The sequence below is a fragment of the Lathyrus oleraceus genome, chromosome 7 (genome assembly GCF_024323335.1).
Source record: "Lathyrus oleraceus cultivar Zhongwan6 chromosome 7, CAAS_Psat_ZW6_1.0, whole genome shotgun sequence".
NCBI classification, from domain to species: Eukaryota; Viridiplantae; Streptophyta; class Magnoliopsida; order Fabales; family Fabaceae; genus Lathyrus; species Lathyrus oleraceus.
The window spans coordinates 107218440-107244248 of record NC_066585.1 but is presented as its reverse complement, the minus strand read 5'-3'; the positions used below and the strand labels follow the sequence as shown (position 1 = coordinate 107244248).

Genomic DNA, 25809 nt, shown 5'->3' with positions numbered 1-25809 from the left:
AGGATAAAAACCTCGTAGTTCATGGTAAAATAACAAAGATGTTTGTTTTGATTCACTTTTAATGAAAAAACGTTTTGTCATTTTAAGGAGAATACTCAACTAGTCACCGATGGTTATGAGAACTTTGCATCACCATAGAGAAAGGCTCCAACTTGGATAAAGATCAACAAGTATGCCACTAATTATCTTAGATGGAAAATAATTATCATCAGTACTGTGGGGATAGTAGAATTATATCTCAACTATGAAAATAACTCATGTCCAAACTTTGAAAAAGAGTTTTAAAAGAAAAAGTGCACAAAGGGGACAAAATGTTTTGAATGAGTTATGCATTTTTTAAGTCTTTTGAAATTGGTTTTAAATATTCTTAAAATATGTTAGCATTTATTAAGAAAAAAAGGTATTGAAAATCACTTGACAAATGTCAAGGTTTATTGAGAAAGTGGTTCAAGTTTGAAAACAAGAAGGTTTGAAAACAAAGACAGAAGATTTTGAAAATTAAAGAAGGGGAGGAGAAGAAGATACTATCCTAGAACATAAAGTAAAAGGTAGGGAGGAAAGATCTAACCAAGAGATAACAAACCTTATGACATAAGTCAAGCAAGAATTCCATCATTTGGATTAAGCCTCAAGCAAGCCATATAAGAAAAGAATAGTTCATGTATCAGATGAAACCAAAGTAACCAATCAAGTCTTCAAAAGGAACCCAAAGTCAAAAGTATTAGATGACTCTCAAGTTCTTAAATCACAAGTTCCCAAAGCAAAGGTCAAGATCCTAGTTCTAAGTCCATAACTCCACAACAATGATAAGGATAATAACCACAAGCCCATGAATCAGGAGAACCAAGTTTCTTTTAGGGGTTTTTCCCTTTATTAATGTCTTTTACGAGGAAATGAAAGTCCAAATGGAAAAAGAACAAATAACATAAGCACAAATAATATGAGATGAGATGATAAAAATAAAGCATAAAGTAAATGAAAAAAGAATAAAGAGCATAAGATAAATGACATTAAAGTAAAATTAATACAATAATATGTTAGTAAGTGTTAGTGATCAAAAATGAAAGATGATTTGGTCGTTTTTTGGAGAACAGTCAACTATTCACCCACAAGTATGAAAACATGGACCTTTACATCACCATGAGAAGGACTCCAACTTGGATAAAATCAACAAGTATGCCACTAGCTCTCATAGGTCAAAATGAAATAATATTTTTCACACAATGCCATGATGAATAGGAGACTTACAATCTCACTTATGAAAATGACTTACTTTCAGGATGAATTTAGTGTTATGTTAAGCAATCGTAGTTGAACTTATGTAGAAGTCACAACTATTTGGGGTCGGCCAATAACAATGTTTGTGTTAATACATGTTAGAGAAATGATATGTAAATCATTCTCCTAAAGCTATGTCACACAAAAAAGAAAAGAGAGTGGATCAAACACAAAGGCTAGGATAATGGTCTATTACATCAATTAATACTTCATGGTACTTAGGAAAAACTTATACATCAATCCAAAGTACCTTAAATGATCCATGATCAATTAGGAGGTAGATTTGAAATGATTAAAGTTCATCAAGCACCAATGCACACATCATGAACAAGATGGACACACACCATCCAATTGGTCAAGAGGAAAAGAAAGAGATGAAGAAGAATGGGACAAGAGAAATCAAACCCAAATTGGATCAAAGACTTTATCAAGTCATCATCAAAATCAATCATCCATTTTGGTGGATTAGGGTTTTCACCCCATCAACACCCAAGATCCATTGAGTTTGAGTAGACCTATGATCAAAACAAACATGATCAAAGGCCAACAGAAGTCAACAAAGGTCAAACAAATATAAAATACAAAAAGATAAAATAAAATGCACCAAAAATATTTTTAAAATGAATTTTTAAAGGGAAATAAAAGAGAAAATCCATAAAACCCTTCAAAACACCAAATAAATGAACACGAAATTATGGAAGGTTAGAAATAAAATAAGAGACATAACATACATTTTTTAGAATTTAAAAATACAAAAAAGTATTTTCAAACCAATTAAAACAAAGGAGAAAAGAGAAATTCCATGAAAAATAGAAAATTAATAAAATAAAATGTGAAAAAATAAAAATCAGATGAAAAAGAATAAAAGAGAATTTTAGAAATTATTTTGGGATTTTTTTGGATGTAAAATGAATTTTCTATGAATTTTAAAAGAAAATGCAATTAAAAATAAAAATAGAAAAAGAAATAAAAAAACACGGAACGTTGGATCTGGACTCATTAATTGACGTGACAGCTCCAACAATCATCAAAATAGGGCGCGCGATGAAATTTAGCAAAAATGAAACACGTGATCTAATTCAAATTGGACCAATCAAAATATTTCTAATGTCCAATGTGTCCAGCCAAACTCAGATGACCTGAGATACTACAGTCATCTTCTTCAATGGTCCCTCATCGGAGTTTCATCATTTGGTAAATTCAGAACACGAGACCACCATCAATGCGATCATCTCCTTATCACGAATTCAACTTCATGCTCCAAATTCTTTTATCTAAACTGAGCATGGATAATTTCAAAGAAGTTTCAGAAGCAAGCAAACCATGAAAAATAAAATTAAATGATGAACACTATCAATCAACTCCAAATAAGTTAGGGGAAAGCATCAGATAGTGAAAGACTACATTACGCTAACGTGTTTGAGTTAAAATGATGCTCATAACTACCTTGTCCAAATGGTGATTAGAAGTTAATGAAGCTCGATCTGGTCAGGTCACTTCAGAAGGCCTCAGAGCTTGAGAATTGTTGCAAAAGCTTCAGAGAAGGTCGGAGGTGCTAATGGAATTAAGAAATTAGAATGAAACTAGCTAGAATTCAAAACACGATAGCTCAATTTTATGGAAAATTTTCAAAGTGCAACATGGGTTTCTTGGCTCTCAAAAGCTTGGAAATGAATGCAGTAGCTTCCTCTATTTATATGGGATATGTATGGATCCAAATATGTGTGAAATCAAGCTTAATTAATGCAAAACGAATTTGATCATGATGTGAGATAAGTGTGACTTACAATCCCCCAAAACTCAGCCAAATCATGCATTTTAAGAGTCAATTAACTTCTGGAGACTTGGTTAAACATGTTTAGGTCCAAAATGCGTGGTAATTTGGATTGCAATTGAGGATTAGTGAAGTTCAAATTCGGATCATGGTGATTTCTCAGTTCCAAGTCACCATGTTCAACTCAATGGGGCATCTCGCTCAGAAGGCTTTTTTATCCATTTCTTCTTGCAATGTGTTGACATCATATAAAAGATCACAATGTGCCAAGAAAGGTTACATTTGGATGCTTGAGCATAAATTTATGACATGTTGAAGTTGGCACGAAAAACTGGTCATGTAACTTAGAAAATTCTAAGTCTCAAATGGCTGAAAATGATCTGTAATGTCCCAAATAATTTCATGGCCTTCCAAGCATAATTTTACTTTGATCCTTGAAAAAAACTTGTAGGGTGCACCACAAATGATATTGTGCAAAACGAATCAGCCTCAAATGTTGAAAATTGAAGAAGTTATGATCCTTGAAAGTTGAGAAAAAGTCACTTGAAAGTAGGTCAAATTTCACTAAGTCCACAAATGACCTATAATGTCTTCAAACTTTTGATGATCCTCCAAGAATAATTGGCTCTTGTAATGTAAAGATAAGATGTATAGGATATTGGGAAGAGTCATATGCAAAAAGAAGCATTCAAAAATGTTGAGGATTGAAGGAGTTGTGATCCTTTGAACTTTGACTTCAAATGTTGACTTTTTGGTCAAACCTCTTGAAATAAACTTGTGTACTTGGATTTTTCTTGCATTTCAAGGTACATGGATGATCATATGAACTTAAAATAAGGTTTACTTGAATGTATTTTGATTAAATTTCTCAAATTTGAGGTAACTTGTTGAAGAAGGCTTGGAAATAAACACATGAACCTTTTGATTAAATTTCTCAAAGTTTGAGGTAACTTGTTGATTTGAGGAATAAAAAAAACCCTAGCTGAGGGACCATGCTTGATACTCTTGATGAAAATCCCTACCTTGCACAATAAACTTAAAGAAAACTCTACATATTTTTGCTATTTTGATTAGTGGTTAGATAAGCAATGAACATATAAACACAAAGGTAAAACACCAATAAAGAGGTGCTTGATGATCCCTACAAAAGGCAAACCCAAAGATGAGAGGGAGAGCACGAAGATATGACCTTGTTTGTATGTAAGGATGCAAATGATATGTGGGATCTTAGGGTTAAAAATTAGGGTATGACAACCAGTCTTTGAACTGGTTAGATGTGTTTTCTTCTTTTGAACTTTCCTTTTGCTCTTGGAAATGACAAGTTGAAAAGGAGCCTCTTGGTCACATTGGTTAGTAGGATCCACCTCCTGATCCATCACATTTGCCCAAGTATTATTGAGAAATTGTATATCCTTCTGCAAAGTGGATTCTAAGCTAGGAATCATCTTAAAAGAACCATGTGTGTTACTCACGTGTTCAGACTCATAATGATTGATGTTAGGCATAATCAATTGTGTTTCCGGGACAACTTCGAGAACTTCCTCCACGTCTGACCTTGGGTTGTGCTCTATGAAATCTTCAACTGGGATATCCCGTGGTATGTCTTTTGTAGCTGGTTTTCCCGCAGAATTATGAGGAAGTGGAAATCCAACAGTAGCAGAAGGAATATTGATAGTGATATTTCTAGCAAGACTAGTCTCACCAACATCAACTGGAACTTTGTCAGAGACATATAAGTCTTTACCAATTAAGTCAGTAGCATGGTTAACCTCATCATTGACTTCAACATTCACATTCTCAGACCTTGAAACATTGGAAACCTGTTTTTAAACCTTTTTAGTTTTTAGGCTCACCGTGTCTTGATCCACTCCAACTTTATTTTTCCTGCACTTGTCAAGATTGTGACCAATGCAACAACAAACAGAACAAAAATTTGGGAGGTTTTCGTATTCTATTTCAACAAAAAAGGCATAGCCTTTTCTCTCAACAAGGATCTTATACCTTAACTCATTGTAAAGGTCAAGATCCACTAAGACCCGAACGTAGTGACCAAACGGTCGATCAAAACAACTTTTGATAATAGCAAAATCAGTGCAAAAAGGAGTTCTGATGCTACTAGCAATGGCAAAATTGATTTTGGGCCTCCAATATTCTTGGGACAAGCCGTGTATGTGGATCCAAACTTGGGCGAATGTTTGTTTCAAACTAGAAGAATTGAAATCCTTAGTCCATGTAAAAAGCTTTAAATAACCTGGGTTCAAGCTCCATGAGTTAACAGATCTCACCCTCCTGGAATCTTCCAAACTAGAGAATGAGAAATCAAAATATCCCTTACCAAGAGACATGATTCCCCACTTACCAATCAATTGTCACATCGAATGCACCTTTGTCTTCAGGGTAGCAACTGATATAGGCGAGGAACCTTTGGGCCAAATGACTCTTCCATGAAGATTATGCTTACAAGCATCAACTCCAAGAAGGTATTCATCTTCGGGAATGACAACAACTAACCAGTCTCCTTTGATGCATGGCTTTGGGAGCTAGTTAAGGGGAATGTCGCATACATTGTTAACTGTTTTGGCAAAAGTTTTTTGTTGCTGGGGTGTTTTATTAACATCGATCGATTTGCTTGATTCAATTGATTTTCTTAGAGGTGTATCGAGATTGAGAAAGTCCCATAGCACAATTAGTTTATCCATGAGACAGGGAAAAACAGAAGCACTAGTTGGACATGGGGATGGATAAATATCAGTTATTCATGTATTTTATCTTGAGTTAAAGAAAAGTATTATATCTTCTAAAAAATAATAAATAAAAAATAAGTTCATGGAAAAAAAATCATAAACCACCTACTCGGATCCTGTTTATTTTATTAATTTTGAATGAGAAAAAAGTATTATTCATTAGTAAATTTACTTATCAAATAAAAATTAGTGAGAGTATTTATGTTACTAATGTTTTATGAGATGTTAGTTCAATTTTTTTTTAATATTAATAAAGTTTACATTTCTTTGGAAATAATTATAAAATGACTATTAATATCCACTTAATTAATATACAGAATGATAAATATACTATTAAAATTAACAAAAGTTAAATGGTGCAAATAATTATCCCTAACAAATTGTCCTGGTGTTGATTTGATTGCAAATACATTTTATTTAGAGTTTGTGGTTTGAATAAGAATTATCACATTTTATTTTTTTTGGATTAAATATATTTTATTTATGTGATATAAATGACTTTTGGTTTATCATCCCCTAAAATATATTTTTGGATTTTTCTTATAATATAAATATTCTATTTTTATTTCCTTAGATGGCAATTTGACAGTAAATCTTCACTTCTGCTGACTTAGTCCATCTATGTGGCTTTTTTAAATTATTTATTTATTTTTTAAAATTCAAGTGATTTTTTTTTAATTACCGGAAGGGGTTAAATCAAGACTCACTAATATTGATTTACCCTCTTCAATTTGAACGAATTTTGACTTATCCCTCTTTTTTGTAATTAAAAAATAAAAGATAAAAAAAAAATCATGTAAATTTTAAAAAATAAATGAATAAATAAAACTACCTAGCCCTAAAGGGGCAAAGTTGTCAGCAAACATAAAAGTTTCTTACAGTTACCTAAAAGGATAAGGCAACATAATCTTTACATCTATTTTTTTATAAGTTAATATTTATTTGAAAATAAATATTCATTTCAATATACATTGAACGAAAACTCTTTAATTAATGACTCATATAGAGACATTTATAGGGTTTATATATACTAAATACATATAATAGAGGCTACACTACTAATAGAAAAAAACTCGTAAAAATAAAAAATATAAGTTAGAGAAAGAGAGAGACTCGGAAGAAGTTGAGTGATAAATTGCCCAAGACTCGCAAGAAAAACACAAGCTGAAGGTATGAAAATCATGGCTTTTTTTTACTAAGAAATTGAAATGAAGAAAATATTTATCAAATAAAATGATATTTCTTTAGGGAAAAAATGACGATCATTCAGATTGATTTGGGAATGGTATTTTTAAGAGCGAAGGTTTAAGTCTTTAGATTCTTTTTGGGTAGACTTTTAAAATTATATATTTTAAATTGTTTATCGTCTCTAATTTTCTGGAGGGGATTATAGAGAAGTTGGGTCAATTGGTCGGTGGGACAATTATTTCAAATTTTAGGTGGATGAGACATTTCTTTGAGCATGAGCAATTTATGATTGACAGTTTCTTTTCTATCCTACAAAATGTGACTCTAAATTAGGAGAGAGATAAGTGGAGTTGAATATATGTCAGAGATGGTATTTTTTGGGCTGCTTCGGCTTATCAATCTCTGGTACACCTTGTTAATTATTCGTCTACTGTTCTTCAAATTGAGAATCTGACTTTACCTCTTATCTAGGTTAATTGGACATTCTTTAAGGTGGTAGTATTTTCTTGACACCTTTTGCAAGATAGGTTAACATGTTTAAACCGAGGATGATTGGTTTAAACATGTTTTCTTGACACCTTTTACAAGATAGGTTCTCCTCTAGATGTAGTTTATTGTCCTATGCGTGGAGGTTTGGTTGAATTGGTTTCTCATTTATTTGTCACCAGTGATTTAGTTTTAGTTGTGTGATATAGGATTTTTAAATGGTTAAGTTGAAAGGTGGTTCTCCCTAATTATCTTGGGCATTTTTTGGGGTTTATTTTCTTTTTAAGCGGTAGGATTAGGAGTACCGGTGATTATACTATGATTTGACATGCAATTGTTTAGTTTATCTAGATTCCTCTTACTGTCTTGGTTTGTCAACAAACGTGAAAGAAAAAGAAGTGTAGGAATAAAGTATTTTTTTAAATGGTTTCTTGACAGATATGTGGTGATAATATTGCATTTAAAAAATTCATTGAGTCAAAATTGATATAATCGTCTCCAATAGAATTAGAAATCAATCTCTTAATGTTACATTTGTTAACAGTTTCTGTGTATAATTGTAACTTGAATTCTAAATTATTTGCAATTTGAATTCTAAAATATAAGTTGTTTTTGTATGTATTGTAGTTGTAAATTTCATATTTGATGATTTTAGGGAACTGATTATTTAACATTTAATTTACAGAATTATGGGGAGAAATGGTCCATGCTTCCATTGCGGTATAAATTGTAAGTTTTCTTCTCTTGTAAGAATTTAAACTAGTTCATTATTAGTTGTGTTTATATTTATTTTTAAGACAACTGTAAAAAAATTATTAGTGGTATTTTAATAAATCAAACAATTATTTTGCAACATTTTTTTAATGACTATATCAATTTTGACTCAATGAATTTTTTAAATAGTTTTTGAAAAGAAAAAACTTGATATAAAATAACTTTACTAAGTTGACTTAAATTTAATTTCACTTAAAAATAATTGCATTCATTGGACGACAACAAATTCTTTGAATAATTTCAATGACACATTAATTCAAAAACAAATTTCCTTGAATCTTTAATATAAAAAGACAAGTTTTATTTTGAATGGCAAGCAAATATTTATAAATTATTATTATTCCTGTCCAATATATATATATATATATATATATATATATATATATATATATATATATATATATATATATATATATATATATATATATATATATATATATATATATATATATATATATATATATATATATATATATATATATATATATATATATATATATATATATATATATATACACTTTAGGATTGACTTTATTTTAATAAAATATTTTATTTCTTAGGAAAGATAGTCTTATTATCTTTAGTCATAAAAAGTTTCATCAATTTTAGTTTTTTTTAATAAATTTTTTTTCTGTTTTATTTTCAATTTTTATTTTTATACTTCTAGATTTTTGTCTTCCCTAGATGTAATATAGCAATAACTAACCACTATATTGAGGATCCTTCTCTTCTAAGCTACAAGAGATAACTATTGGAAATTACATTTTTTTAACAAAATATTTGAAGAAGTTAAAATAAAATGAAGAAGTTAGAAATACTTTGATGATATATTAAAAAATATTAGTTGTTTATTGAATAAATAATAATAAAATTATATTAGTGGAATTAATTAAATTAACTGTAAAATTTAAATAAAAAAGAATACAATATAATATATATATATATTTAAAATATATTTAAAATATATTTAACTATGTCCTTATCTTTTTAATTTGGTTTGTATGTAATATTAATTTCTCAAATTCTCAATATTTTTTTTTAAAATATTTTACAAACTAATTTAAAAGTTTTAAATCTTGTTAAAAAATTAGAAAACTGAAGAATTTAGAAGGATATGGTGTTCGAAGAAATAATATTTTTTTCAATATTTTAATAATTTTGCAAACTTGTTTTGATTATTAAATTTTGACTAAATGCTTAAAATTAAAGGAGGTCAAGGTTATGCATTGTCACTATAATTAGTTTTATATTAAGATATACAATTTTTTATTTGCATTTCAAAATTAATTATGAAATAGGAAAATGGAGGACTCCTAGAAGTGATGGCCTGGTATTTTTCGATCTTTTGTGTCATTGTTGGGAAGTCATATATCTTGCATGTTTTATGCTAAACACAACGAGTTTTTGCGAATATCAACTTTAGCTAAATCTCCACATCTCTTCGCCTTGAATTTAAAATTGATTATGATATCAATTTAACCATCAATCCTTTTTTTCTAAATATTGAATCATTATTCAATAAACTTGATCATATCAACTCAATTCTTAAACCTTGATTTAGGCACTTGCTTCCACTTGCACCCAACCACTCTTTTTTAGATAATCTAGCAAGCCCGCGAGTCTGATTCTTCATCAGCGAGTTACTTTTACCATTCACTTCCTTCAACATTTTTTACTTTTTTTCTTTGAATTCCTCCGTGAAGCTTTGATTCTATATTTTGAAACCCCTCAACCACATTCAAAGCATAATAAACAAAGTCATCAAAATTGAATCCCTAATATGGTACAGTTTCTCTCCTTACTATATCACAAATTAAATGATAATTCAGAGCTACTAAAAATTTCCCCTCATTAGAACTATAATCAAGAGGCTTAACTTCCTTCTCATCTCTAGTCTCTCTAATAATAACCTCCACCTCAAAATGGGTCTTCTTCACCTTTAGATCTTTACTCTTTCTTCCCTTACGGATCTCACTAAAAGTAACATACTGGCCTATGATGAATTTCGAATCTCTAGATTCCATTTCACATAACTAGTAACCCTTCGCAATTTACGAATAACGAATGAAGACAAATTTCACAACCTAGTATCAAACTAACCTAGCTTGACATGCACAAATAGCAAAACTATGATGACTTTTAAATTAGAGTAGTCTATTGAGTTCCTACTCTAAACCTCTATAGGTGTCTTGGAGTTTATTCTTGTAAATGGACATATGTCGATAAGGTGATATGTTTTACCACTAACCTTACCCTAGAAACTCCTCGGTAACTTGGATCTTAGATAGAAACATGCCAACAACAATTTTATGCCTATTTATACCCCTGTTTCAACAAAAATCAATAAAATATTATAAAATGTTTCTCCCATTACTTATCAAAACATATGTACTTTAGATTCCTTATACTCTAACTCTCTCATCTTGAGACAATCAATCCTTCACCATTACTCTTAACCTTAAAGTATTCATCATTGAAAGCTTCTTGAATGTCATATCCACTTGGACTTCATCCAAGGTGATAGTACCTTCATTACCATAATGAAACGGATTTTTAAAATTATCAAAAGACATGAATAATGAACTTAACATTAGTAGAGTATTTTCCTCATCATACGATACTATATCAATGATTTCACGTATTTCTTCTCTATCATTTATAATGAGTACAGTTATTTTTTCACACGCAATGTGTGAGCCAAAGATTTGGTGATACACCTTGTATCATTATATATATATATATATATATATATATATATATATATATATATATATATATATATATATATATATATATATATATATATATATATATATATATATATATATATATATATATATATATATATATATATATATATATTGTAACTCTTTCATTTTCTACTAGTCATAACACAGATCATGAAAATTAAGGTAGTAATTCGCACTCAAATATTTTGTTAACTAATTTTTCCAATGTTTTTTCTTCTTAATTAATTTAAATTGGTGACTAACATTGTTTCATCACTAGCTACTCCACTATGGCGCCAAGGACCAACAAACAAGCCAGTGTTGTGCAATGCATGTGGGACAAGATATCGACTTAGGGGAGACCTTGACAACTATTTTCCAAAGTATTGTCTTCCAAAAGAACTCAGCTGTAGAAACAATGATTTCAATGAAAATTCACCAAGCAAAGTTTTAAATTTAGATGATGGTACGTATATATATTATTAGATTTTATTATTTTTTTTAGAAAATTGATTAAATTGTTAATTTTAATATTCTTTTTTTCTTAGATGAAAAGCATTTAAACCCACTCAAGTCTAGAACTCCTTCAAAGAAACATAGTTTGAGAATTGTCAACAAGAGGAAGACACCTATGGAGAAATTTCATAAACAACTTCTCAAAGAGTTGAAATATGAGAACATCCCAAATGAGTCATCTCCCGAAGAAGCTTTGTTATTTGAAAATGTCAACAATTTCATACCTTCAAATGAAATTGGAGTTGGAGTTGTTCTTCTTAAACCATAAAATATCTCAAAGAAATATATATATATATATATATATATATATATATATATATATATATATATATATATATATATATATATATATATCATTAGTAAACTATAGACATGTCTTGTGATTTTTTATGTTTGTCTAAGCGTGGCTTAAAATGTGTTTGTTAGAATTATTTTGGACATCTCTTGAATTTCAAACCTTATTTATAACAGACTTTGTTAAAAGATATTTATGTCTCATTTAATATGTGATTATGTTTTACGATGATTTAACAAATTTTCATATACCATGATTAGTTTGTCTTGAAATGAGAATTGTTTAAATTTATCTTCTTTTTTTTAAAACGTGCTTAATATATCTCAATTGTTCTTTGATTCAGATGTCTACTATGATGTTGTTAGAACAGAAACGCAAATACAAATCAGAATAAAGAGAAACACACAAAAGTTTTGTTCACACAGTCTGGCCAAATTGCCTACGTATGCGACTATAGTGTAGCAATAGTTACTTTTATTTGTGTCTTGTGAATTTCAACTAGATTATAGTGTTATAAGACATATATAATAATACGAGATTTTAGTTTATCTAAAATCTTAATCCCTAGTTTCTCTCAACAAACAATTATATTTACCCATAATTATCTTAACAATATGAGTTATTCTCTCAATCACCTATAGTTATCTCAACAACCCATAATTATCTCAACAATATGAGTTATACTTTCAACAATCCATAGTTATCTCAACAACCCATAATTATCTCAACAATATGAGTCATATTCAACAATCTCCACCTTGACGAATACCAAACCCCTATGAAGACTTATTGCATAATGATCCGTCCTAGAAACTAAGAAGGTACACCTCATACTTAACACTGAGAAATATGTAATAAGTTCAAACATTATTTGAACTTGTCGTTGGTGACTGTAATTTATTATCTCCTTAGTCCCTGTGAATTTCCATCCCAATAATCTTCTTTACAGCATCCAGATCATTCATATCAAACTCCTTACCCAACTTGGTATTTAACTCATTTACATCGTGCTCCGATTCTCCTTTATGTTGGTGTGAAGTGTACCTGCATGGTTAATACTCTAACACCCAAGTCAGTTCAAGATTCAAGATGACTAAAATAAAATTGAAGATCATAGACTGTGTACCTTCTCATAATGTGTGAATTGTTCTTATATTTTGGGTCTAGTAGAATGGACTTGAGATGGATTGGGTCTCTTCCAGTTGAGCCTTTTGGCCGGTCCAAAACAATATCTAATGTCGATTGTTTCTTTCACTAACCCATCTTTGAATATATAACCTATTAAATTGATTTTGAAAATAATAATATGAAAATTTATGTTGTATTTGAAAAACATCTTATAATAATCAATGCTTTTTTAGCATATGTTGTATTTCCCGTTGGTGGAACTCCAATCGAGAGGTAAATTATTGCATTTTTAATGACGCTCTTCGTTACCTCACATACGAAACTGAGGTAACACCTCATATCCAACTAAGGTCAAAGGTGTTTTTCGTAGTAGTGATAAAAGAAAATCCACTACTGAATATATCTTTATAAATGGAGAAACACCAATCTCTTGGTGTTCTAAGAAGGAAACAATTATGACGCTCTCTTCTTGCGAATCCGAGTACATTGCAACATCTATGTGTGTGTATCAAGTTATATGGTTGATGAATTTGATGAAGGAGTTATGCAGCGAAAAATATGAAGTTGTCACCTTGATGATAAACAACATTTCTGCTATAAACCTTGTTGAGAATTCCATTGTACGTGGGAGAAGCAAACATATAGATATGAAATTTCACTACTTGGGAGAGCTTGTGAGTGAAGGAAAATTGAAGTTGGGGTATTGCAAAAGTGAAGATCAAATGACCGATTTGCTAATTAAAGGAGTAACTATTGATGTGTTTAAAAGATTGAAGCAACTCATGAGTACGGAGACTTAGAGGACTTGAATTAATGTGGTGTGTTAAAAAATGATATAATTCAAGTTAGTGTAACTAGTTACAGCAGGAGTGTAACCGGTTACACCCCCTTCAGCAACGCTAAGAATCAGAGATAAATTTAGTGTAATCGATTAGACCAAATGTGTAATCGGTCACACCCTTCCAGTTCTCGTATTTTTTGAGAAAGTGATTTAGCATAACCGATTACACAAAATGTGTAATCGGTTACAGGTATTTGAAGTTTATTTTTCTCATTAGGTTGTTAGCTATATTATTTTGTATAATTGTTTAAATACTAATGTTGGGCCATTAACAAAGTAACACCATATTTTCACCATAATCTTTTTTTAATTTTCTCATTCTCTTCGTCTCACCATTTAGGGATGCTCATGGACGGTTAATTTTCATATAACAATCCATAATCATAAATAATTCATGTTATAATCGGTTATTAAAATCAATTGTCATAACCAAATTTAATTTTGTAAAATAGTTATAAACCAGTTATTAATAGATAATATCCATAATCAATTTTATAATTAATTTTGATTTAAACTTTTTTTAAACCATTTTTTGCAAGAATTTTTTTTTCTAATTTTAAAAACAAATCACTTTTTTTTATTTCTAAAAAAAATTTAAAATTTGTTTAACTTTCTTCAAGAAAAGTATTGTTTTTTCAAAAAGAAAAAAAAATTTAAATTTTTTTAGTTAAAATAATAGATTAATTTTATTTTATTTTAGATATAAATGTCTAAAATATGAATTTGGTTAAAACCATATTAATTACATATTCAAATTTGGATATGGTTAAAACCATACTACTACTAATTAATCGATTTTATAGATAATTTAAATAACCAATTAATTTGAGCACCCTTATCTCCGTTATACACCATTGTGATTGATGTTTTTACCTTGACACATATTAAACTAATGAATTATTATATGTCAAGAAGTTCTTTTATAGTTTAACTTCATTGAAATATTTTAACTTCATAACTTTAATTACACCTAGGGCTGGAAATGAACCAAACCAACTCGAAAATAGTTCGAGACTCGATTCGATAATTAATTCGTTGGACTTGGTTCATGAACCAAATGAGTCGAACTTGAGCTCAAAACTAAATTCGTAAAATAAATGAGTTGAACTTGAGCTATGTATAGTTCGACTCGTTAGGTTCATGAGTCAACTCGGTTATATATATATATATATATATATATATATATATATATATATATATATATATATATATATATATATATATATATATATATATATATATTTAAATCATATATCTCAATAGTATCATTTAAAAAAATATTATATAGATTTTAACCTTTTAACTTATCAAATTAAATATTTTAAAAAATACTTGTGACATTTTTTTATACAAAGTAAAATACTTCTAACTAAAAAAAACATAATGCACCGTGACTTTTAATTTTAAAGTGCCATTTTAAACTACTTCTAAATTTGTTTTTTAAACTACCACCAATTTAAAACTAAATTCTTCTTTTTATTAATAGGTGGAGCTGTTAGAAAATTCGGTAAAACTAAATGGATCCAGGACTGAATCGTGATTGAGAATCACTTTCCTTAAAAGTATTTCAAGCACTCTTTTATTATGTCTTAGAGTTGGAAAATGCAAGAACACTCAGGATAATATCAGCCTTAATTTCGAGTCTGCACAAGACAAGTGAAGAACCCGAAATGCAAGGAAGATTTTTCTGGAATTTAGAAGAGAAATACGTTTTTAGTTCTTGTGTTATTTTTCTGAATAGAATCATATATTTATAGGAGATATGGATGTTGTTTCAAAAGTTTGCAACCTTTGATGAAACAACACCATTTCACCATAAAACACAATGTTTCATATATGACACTATTTCATGAAAAGATATGAAAATTGAATTCAAAATTCAAACAAAACAATAACTAAAAAATTGAATTCAAATCATTAAATGCTATTTAACTCTTTTGTCATTTTGGAACTAATATTGCAAAACAATTTCCAACAATCCCCCACTAGTTCTAATAATGACAAAAATCATTCCAGATAGTGAAATATAAAAAGTGTTAATACAGTTAGGTATCTTTCGATTTTAAACTTAACCTTAGTGAGGATAACGCAGAGTTTAATCGGAATGTTTGGTAGCAAAGCTTTTAAACCATTAATCCATGGGATCAGACCGGCGTTACCTTACACACACTCTTTAAAGGTTCTTCCTTTACATATCTCGCTTAGCACTTATTTATGGCCATATGCTATCCTTTTCATGAATTTTTCATGAGAGAAACTCCAACTCTCACTTTGAGACGGCACCATCTCAAAATTCACATAGGTGAGGTTCATATAGCATCCTTTCCAATAGATACTCTTCTTCGTTAATGAACTTCATTAAGAGGTTTTGGAAACCTCAACCCTCAATTCAACACAGTCAACCTTATTTCCCAAATTCTTGACTTACATCCAATTCAACGACTTGTTGTTACCCATTGAATCTTGAAGTTAATGTTTTGTTAACATAAGATTGGGTTGCTGCCGCTGTCGGAACCTTTATTTAAGGAGTTTCAACCCCATTCCTCTCGAGGTTGTTCGTACTAAGTCTCTGGCCAGTGGCTTAGTAAACGGATCTGCTAAGTTATAGCATGTTCGTATGTAGGTGAGTGAAATGATTCCATCCTTAATCAATTTTCTTACGAACGAATGTCTAAGTCCTATATGTCTAGACTTTCCATTATACACTTCGCTGAATGCTCTTGCTAATGTGGCTTGGCTATCGCAATGTATCATCACTTTTGAGACATTGTCTTTAGCCAATGGAACTTCCAACAGAAGATCCCTCAACCATTCCGCTTCTTGACCGGCGGAAGCGAGAGCCACAAACTCTGATTCCATGGTCGAAAGTGTAATGCATGTTTGTTTCTTGCTCTTCCAAGAAATTGCTCCACCAGCAAGTGTAAATATCCATCCAGTTGTAGATTTATGGTCTCCAATATTAGATATCCAACTCGCATCAGTGTATCCTTCTAATATGGCAGGGAACCTTCCATAGTGAAGACCAAGGTCCTTGGTTTTCAGTAGATAGCCAAAAATCCTTGTAATTGCCTTCCAATGTTCATTACTTGGATTACTAGTAAATCGACTCATTTTACTGACTGCAAATGATATGTCGGGTCTGGTACATTGCATTAAGTACATTAGACACCCTATTGCACTTGCATATTCCAATTGAGCCACTGATCTTCCATTATTCTTTTGAAGTTTGTTGGCATGATTAAATGGAGTGGTTACTTCCTTAAAGTTTAGATGTTTAAACTTATCAAGCATTTTCTCAATATAGTGGGTTTGACTAAGTTCATAACCCCCACTATTTCGCTTAACCTTGATCCCTAAAATTGTGTCAACAAGTCCAAGATCTTTCATCTTGAAAGTGGATGTTAGAAACTTCTTTGTTTCTAAGATTCCTTTTAAATCATTACTAATGATCAACATATCGTCGACATAGAGACAAAGGAATATTACAGTGGTTTTGCACGTCTTTGTGTATAAACACTTGTCACAAGAATTAGGAATAAATCCATTTGAGAGTATTACAGAGTCAAATTTTTGATGCCACTGTTTTGGTGCTTGTTTTAGTCCGTATAAGGATTTGACAAGTTTACACACCTTTTGTTCATTTCCAGGAAGCAGGTAGCCTTCTGGTTGTTCCATGTAGATTTCCTCATCGAGATCTCCATTTAGGAACGCTGTTTTAACATCCATCTGATGGATTATAAGATCATTCAAAGATGCTAAGGCAAACAACAATCTAATAGTAGTTGTTCTTGCTACTGGTGCGTATGTGTCGAAGTAATCTATGCCTTCTTTCTGTCTAAATCCTTTTGCCACTAATCTGGATTTATAAGTGTTTAGAGTACCATCGCTATGGTATTTCTTCTTAAACACCCACTTGCATCCAATGGGCCTTGATCCCTTAGGTAAGTCAACAAGTTCCCAAGTGTGGTTTGATACAATTGAATCCATTTCATCTTGGATAGCATCTTTCCAAAAGGTGGAGTCCCTTGAAGTTATTGCTTCCTTATAAGTTTTTGGATCATCTTCCACTTGAAGAATAATCGGAATGCGTTGAACAAAGTTCTTACAATTTCCCTCAACAAGATAAAAGGAAATAGATTGAGAATCAATCTCATCTGGTCCTAGATTCTTTGTTTTCCGAATTCTCTTGCTTATCCTAGGCTCGGGTTGTGGTTCAATGATTATAGGAGTGCCTTCAGTTTGTATTTCTACAATCCGAGAAGAGTTATCTTCATGAGATTCTTTATTAGTGGCCGACTCCGATCCTTTATCCTTTGTGATAAGGTTTTCAAAGAATTCTACATCCCGGGATTCAACAATTACATTAGATTCTAGATTTAAGAGTCTATATGCTTTACTGTGTTGTGCATATCCTACAAAAGCACATCTTATTCCTCGAGGACCCAACTTGGTTCTTTTAGAGTCCATGTTTTTGTAGTATGCCACACACCCCCACACTTTAAAGTAACCGATATTTGGCGCTCTGCCTATCCATGACTCATATGGAGATATACCAGTTTTCTTTAACGGAATTCTATTGATTATATGACAGGCGGACAATAATGCCTCACCCCACAAGTTAAGGGGTAATTTAGAATGCATCAACATGGCATTCATCATCTCTTGATATGTTCGATTCTTTCTTTCTGCCATGCCATTTTGTTGCGGTGTTCGTGGTGCCGAACATTCATGTATTATACCGTGCTCTTCACAGAATGCATCAAATTCAATTGAAAAGTATTCGCCGCCCCTATCACTTCTAAGGACCTTTATACTTTTATTTAATTGATTTTCGACTTCTGCTTTATAAGTCTTAAAGGCATTAAATGCATCATCTTTATGCTTTAAGAGATATACATGAGTGTATCTAGAGGAATCGTCTATGAATGTAATAAAGTATCTATTCCCTCCACGTGTCAACATGCCATTAAATTCGCACAAATCTGAGTGCACAAGATCAAGTAATTTCGTTTTCCTTTCAACACTTTTGAGAGGCTTCTTAATCATTTTTGATTCAACACATAATTCACATTTTTTGAAATCATTTATATTACATGAATTAGTCCAGATTTAATTAGTCTCTTCATAGAACTAATACCACAATGTGCTAATCTATTATGCTATAAAGAAACGGAATCAAGCATGTAAGCGGAATTAGAAATTTCATTAATAATATCATCATTAGTACATAGTTTGATCATTCCCTCTGCGGAATATCCTTTTCCAATGAATACACCATTACGGGTCAAAATAAGTTTGCCTGATTCATATACAGATTTAATACCCGGTTTTCCCAATAAATCCCCACTAACAAGATTCCTATTCATGTCTGGAACATGAAGCACATTTACAAGTGTAACTTTCTTTCCAGAAGTGAAGTTAAGTTCGACCGAACCGGTTCCAACAACTTTAGAGCGAACTTCATTTCCCATTTGTACCTCTTGTCCATCAATTGCTTCAGAATAGGTTTTGAATGCAGCCTTGTCATAAGTAACATGCACCGTAGCACAAGTGTCATACCACCAACCTTGAACTTTTCCTTTGATTGCCATAATTTCGCTCACTGTAGCAATTATGTCATCATCTGATCGAATTGCATTGATCTCATTTTTTGCTTTATTTTGTCTGCAATCTCGAGCATAGTGTCCAGGTTTACCGCATACGAAACATCCTTTCTTTGGACCTTTATGACCGCCAGAGTTCTTGAACTTGTTATGTTCTTTCTTTGGTCCAAGATGACTCTTCATGCCATCATGTCTCTTCTTTCCCTTGTTGGTCACAGCGTTTGTTTTGAAATGAGTAGGGGGTTCTGATTTCTCCCTCTCCTTCGATTCCTCCTCGATTCGAAGATGTTTCTGAATTTTCTCCAAGGAGAAGTCCTCGGAACTGTGCAACAGTTTCTTTCGGTAGCCTTTCCATGAAGGTGGTAATTTTGCAATAATTGCACCGACTTGGAAGGTCTCAGGGATGTCTATTTTTACTGCCTTTATTTTATTGACCAGAACTTGCAATTCATGCACTTGGGGAAGAATGGGCTTAGAATCTAAGAATTTAAAATCGAAATATTTAGATATTAAGAACTTCTTCGTACCTTCCTCTTCAGCCTTGAACTTGAATTCTAGTGCCTTCCATATTTCTGTTGCCGATGGATTGTCTGTGTAGAGGTCGTAGAGACGATCAGATAAAGTATTCAGAATGTGTCCACGGCAAAGCAGTTCGTCCTCCTTGCGTTTCTTGCGCTCCTTCTTGAGTTTCTTGCACTCCTTCTTGAGTTCTTCCGAATCATTTTCTGTTGGTTCAGGTATTGGTTGTAGGTCGGGATCAAGAACATAGTGAACCTTCAGGGCAGTCAATAGGAATGTCATCTTGTCTTGCCATCTTGTGTAATTTGTTCCATCAAATCGATCTAACTTGACAAGATCCTGGTTCATCACTTTGATGCTTGAAACAGCAGCGTCTGAAGCCATTATGTTACTAATACTTTTAAGATTGTTAGAAAATTCGGTAAAACTAAATGGATCCAGGACTGAATCGTGATTGAGAATCACTTTCCTTAAAAGTATTTCAAGCACTCTTTTATTATGTCTTAGAGTTGGAAAATGCAAGAACACTCAGGATAATATCAGCCTTAATTTCGAGTCTGCACAAGACAAGTGAAGAACCCGAAATGCAAGGAAGATTTTTCTGGAATTTGGAAGAGAAATACGTTTTTAGTTCTTGTGTTATTTTTCTGAATAGAATCATATATTTATAGGAGATATGGATGTTGTTTCAAAAGTTTGCAACCTTTGATGAAACAACACCATTTCACCATAAAACACAATGTTTCATATATGACACTATTTCATGAAAAGATATGAAAATTGAATTCAAAATTCAAACAAAACAATAACTAAAAAATTGAATTCAAATCATTAAATGCTATTTAACTCTTTTGTCATTTTGGAACTAATATTGCAAAACAATTTCCAACAGGAGCAAGTGCAAACATAAATTACGTTACTCCCTTGATGATAAATAGAGAGTTATCAATGCAGGTGAGTGAGATTGTTGTATAATTAACTGTGTATTTAGTCTTTATTACTTGTTAGTTGTTAGCATCTCATACAATTAATAGGGTGTTTAAACCATACCAGTGTTGTAACATAAATCTAGAAATTTCATGAATTTAAAAAGAATTAATCATTTAAAGTACTGCTATTTGTTATATATATATATATGAGGAATTAGTATTGTGTTAATTGTGATATATTTAAAAGGTAACTGCAATGTATATTAATTTGTGAGCTTTAATATGGTGTTCAAACCATACCAATGTTGTAACATAAATCTAGAAATTTCATGAATTTAAAAAGAATTGATTTAAGGTACTGCTATTTGTGATATATGAAGTATTGACATTTGTGATATATTTAAAAGGTACCGCTATTTGTGATATATTTAAAATGAATTTATTTATAGAAGTAATTGATTTAGCATAGCATACCATGATCATGTTGTGTTGGTATTCTGATATATGAATTTAATTGGCTTAAAAATTATCTTCTTCCATCTTGCAGGTTATCCTTTCCTTACTAGCTATGACAGTTGACAGTTGGTGTAATGAAGATTGAAGTTGAATAATCATTTTGTGATGGGAGTGTATCAATTTCTAATAGTTTTTGTTGTACTATTTTATTATATTTGTAATAGTTTTTGAGACAAACTTAAACTCAAAAAGAATAGTTTTTGAATTAGACTTTTAAATTTATCTCTTGAAAGCTTTATTTTGTTTTAATATTTTCCCTTTAAAAAAAATAATTTAAAATGTCAAATATAATAAAAAAATTTAAACTTTAAAAAATGACTTTTTAGTCCGTGAAGTAAACAAACTGAACCTAACGAGTTGAACCGAGTTGTTCAAGAACTTAAAACGAGTCGAGTTCGAGCTTAAAAAAAGTTCGTGTTGAACTCGAGTCGAGTTTCAAGGTAAACCAATTCTTATTGAGTCGAGTCGAGCTGACGACGGGTTCGACTCGACTCGACTCATTTCCAGCCCTAATTACACCGTTCATATTTTTTTAGAGTTAAATACATTTAATCTCACTATATCGTGAATGAATTATGCTTTATTTCATGTAACAATTTTTTTTATTCTTCATTTAGATTATATTTTTTATCCTCTTTATTGATTAATCAATTAGAATCTTCATATTTACTAATTTGGTAGTCCACATGATTTTTTTTTGAATTTTTTGAATTTTGTTTTGAATATTTTAAACTTTGAATTATTATTTAAAAATAAAATTAAAAAAAAACAAACATATAAAGAAGGTAGAAAAAAGGTTAAAAATTTAGAGAAAAAAAAATAAAAATCAAATATAAAAAAGTAGAAAAAAAATTATATATAAATAAATAAATAAAATCAGATAAACAATCACTTAAGGGGCCAAGACACATATATTATAATGGGAAATCCAAAATGTTTTTATTACAATAATAAATTAAAATTAGAATAAATTGTATTTAACTTTATTTTTTAATATTATGCAATGTATTGTTCTTTCAGTTCCACAATCAATAATTCATTTAGACTGATTGAAATATACAATTTTATAAATAAGGAAAGAGTGAATATAAAAAAGACAAAAATGAATAGTCCTTATTAATGGTGATGATGATTTGTGCAGTTCCTTCTTTATGAGAAAAGATCTCGAATTCAAAGGAATTGGCCCACATGAACAGACACGTAGGTCCAAAAGTGGTACTAGTACAGTCCGCGGCATGGCATGCAGATTTAATTAAGCGGGGACTGAGTGCCGCGTTCATCGCGCATTGCACAACAAATGGTAGCACATCATTGGACTATTATAAAGCAAATTCAACTTAAATATAGTACCTTCCATTCCAATTTTCTTTTTTAAATAAATAAAAATCACATTTATTAAAAATATATAACATAATAATTTAAATTTTTTATTAAAAATATATAACATAATAATTATAAATCAAGAGAGACTGAATTAAATATAGTTCATTTTAATTTTATTGTATAAAAGATGCATTTTTGAAAGAGACCAATTAAATAATAATAAAAGTAATTTTTATTAAATAATTTGAGAAAAAATGATGATTTTTTTCCTAGGATTTTTTCGGATTAAGGGAATATTCCGTAATATATCTGTCATCCATAAATTTTGTAAAATAATTGTTATTTCCATTTAATTTAAATTGAAAATCTATTTAATTAACCTTTTAATTGATGTTGTGGGAATCAATTTCAATTTGATCTATTATTTTTTCTTTTATATTTATGGTAATTATTTAGGTTTTAAATCTCGAAAATGAACACTTTTTCGACTGGAAAATAAATGTCGCTTTCAGAGATTAAAAGAAAAGTGATAAATAAAAAAAACCGAATAATAGTTTTGTCAAATTATTTTTATCAATGTCAATTAATATTAATATAAAATAAAACTATATTGATAAAATATTCTGTTCAAACTTTTAATGTTTAAATATGTATTAATGGTCATCAACGATATACGTTCGCAACTAAAAGATAAATCGTAGAATATATTCGCCACAATTTAAGCATTTTGACTTTCAAAGTAATACACATTAATCAATTCATTAAGAAAAGAGAGGGAATGTGAATTTTTAAATTCAAATAACCCACTTTTTCGAATTTATTTTCAAAATAACCTAGGTTTCAAAAAATTCTCAATCCATCCCGCTATCAAACAATTATTTTTTTGGAACGAAGTGGTGGTGCCAGACGAATTGGCGACCACACTTACTTTTTTAATGGTGGCGTCAATTAGATTGACGACTGTATATGGTGTTGTGAGCCCAATTGACGTCAATATATATCTTTTCAAAGGTGGCGTCAATCTGTTGGCCTATTATGTTTTGGAGTTCTACAGACTATCAAGTCGTGATCAACTTTGAATTTACAACATCAAATAAATTTCTTGTATAATATTAAGGTTATACTTTCTTTGTCAAAGTTATCTTTCTTGTTGAATGAGGAGGGACACAACCTTTTTCAATGGTAAGGGATGCAAAAGCATGATTTAGGATCAGACAAGGCATATTGTTCATTTAAGTCCTTAAGAAAACTAATGACATAGTCATTCTCTATATAATTCTCGAATATTGGAAGAAGAAGACATGAACACTTGACTGTGCAGTTACATGTAGGTATATGCCATAAATTATCAAGTTCCTTCCAAAGTTTCTTCAAAGTGGTAAAACATTGTGTAATATTTTGATATCCTTGCTTAAAAGATTAAATCTCCTCTTATAGACCATATATCCAAAATGCATCTCCTTGGTGTTATCTGTCTTAGAGTTCTTTCCCAATTTCACGCGCGTGTGTCCATCTAAAAAACACTTTAAACAATCTTTGATTCAATGGAATTCGTCAACCATGACATTACCATAATATTGTATCGGTCTCAAGCAAGATATATTATGTTGGAACTTTAAGGAAGAGTTAAGGTTTCATCAAGAAAACTTAATGTATTTTTGGAATATAGGGAGTCTTTGATGGGTCGAGACCATGTATGATAGTTATAATCATTTAGGGAAAGAGAAATAATTACAATTTCAGGTTATCGCTGAGATGCATGAAATAAGAGTTTAACATATAAGTTTGATAGGTACAATAAGGGTTTTGATTTTGAACGATGGGGTGACGGGCTCATTAGTGGATGAAGTATGTATTGGTGTAAGTGGTGGCATATGGGGATGGATGATGATAACCTCGTCGATGGTGTTCGTTATCAAAGAAAACGAAGATGATGAGAGACTCATAAGTTGATTTCCAGAGAGAGAGAAATAAAGTGATAAAACAAAAGAGGGTTTATGATATTGGTTCTGATAAGAGATAGAGTGAGATAAGGATAAGGAAATATATAGAATATTATATTACCAATACTATGACAACAATTGGCAAGATGACTTTAAATTGTCTCTCTAGTGGATAGTAGATTGGTCCTCTTAGATTAGTCGGTCTCAAGTCAGATACCAAATTAAAAAAAAATTAACAAGATAAATGATAGAAAAATAAAAGAGAAAAATTTGTATTAAAAATGCATAACCTTTACACTATATCGTCATAACCTTTTATAAGTCAGCTAACTTAAGAAATTTTAATTCTAATAAACTCAAACAGATTATTTAACAAAGTTATTTAATTTGTAACCGACAAACTATATGTTTCGTTTTGGAATCAGAATTACGTGTATATTTTTAACGATGAATAATTCTGAACTGGTGGTGCTGATCTCCGATACGGGATGTACCTGCAAGATTTGCACTCCAATCCTCATGTCGGTTCAAGATTCAAGATACGTATAGTAAAAGTAGATAACAGAAAAATATATCTTTAATATCTCATTAGATGAATTTTATATCCTGGGTCATTTGGAGTGGATTGATATCAATTTGGCCTTACCTTTTAGGGCAACCCAAAATGGTTGCACCCAAGGCTTTTCGGGGAAGTCTTTAGCATTCGTGGTCGACCTCAGAGGTTGTCGTTTGCTTTGAACTAGAAGTATAAATGCTTGAAGTCAATTAAAAAAGTAGTGGGGGACAGACGCATTAAATGTTTTCCCATCATTGAAACATTTCACTCCTCTCTCCAGGTGTGTGACTCTAGAGGTACAGGTTATGACATGATTTCCCTAATTAGAGTAGCAGAGTACTTTGGCTCTTCACTACTTCTGATGAGACGGTTGACTTGCTACCTTTAGATCTGTTTCCTACTTTTGATCTGAATCGTTGATTATCAATTGCCTTCCTTATAAAAGGAAGGCTTTCCCAAAGGTCTCTTTTCGCTTTCTTGATACTACACACTCATTTCTTCTTTCTGGTTTTGTCTACTAGTTCTCTTTGCTCAGGTGTTTGGGCATTATGTTACTTTTTAACCCGTGGTTTCACATACTCTCTCTCATTCTCATATATAGGTACATCATTGTCTTTTTTTTTGCGTATTGTCATGATTAACCTATATGATGCACCCCTAAACAACA

General features: G+C 30.8%; 2 protein-coding genes across 2 annotated transcripts in view; one reads left to right on the top strand and one right to left on the bottom strand.

Moving 5' to 3' along the window:
• Nucleotides 1-5397, bottom strand: part of LOC127102269 (uncharacterized) — a 37528-nt gene extending 32131 nt beyond the window's left edge. The window contains exons 1-2 of the mRNA XM_051039662.1: nucleotides 5054-5397; nucleotides 4308-4855 (exon numbers count right to left, since the gene is read on the bottom strand). Coding sequence (XP_050895619.1) covers nucleotides 4308-4855; nucleotides 5054-5397 — 892 coding nt within the window. The remainder of the gene's footprint in view (nucleotides 1-4307; nucleotides 4856-5053) is intronic.
• Nucleotides 5398-6861: 1464 nt separating this feature from the next.
• On the top strand, nucleotides 6862-11757 carry LOC127101566 (GATA transcription factor 26). Its single transcript, XM_051039016.1, has 4 exons — nucleotides 6862-6966; nucleotides 8156-8199; nucleotides 11254-11439; nucleotides 11522-11757. Exons 2-4 carry the CDS (start codon nucleotides 8160-8162, stop codon nucleotides 11755-11757), a joined length of 462 nt encoding a protein of 153 aa, XP_050894973.1. The 5' UTR covers nucleotides 6862-6966; nucleotides 8156-8159.
• Nucleotides 11758-25809: the final 14052 nt, after the last annotated feature.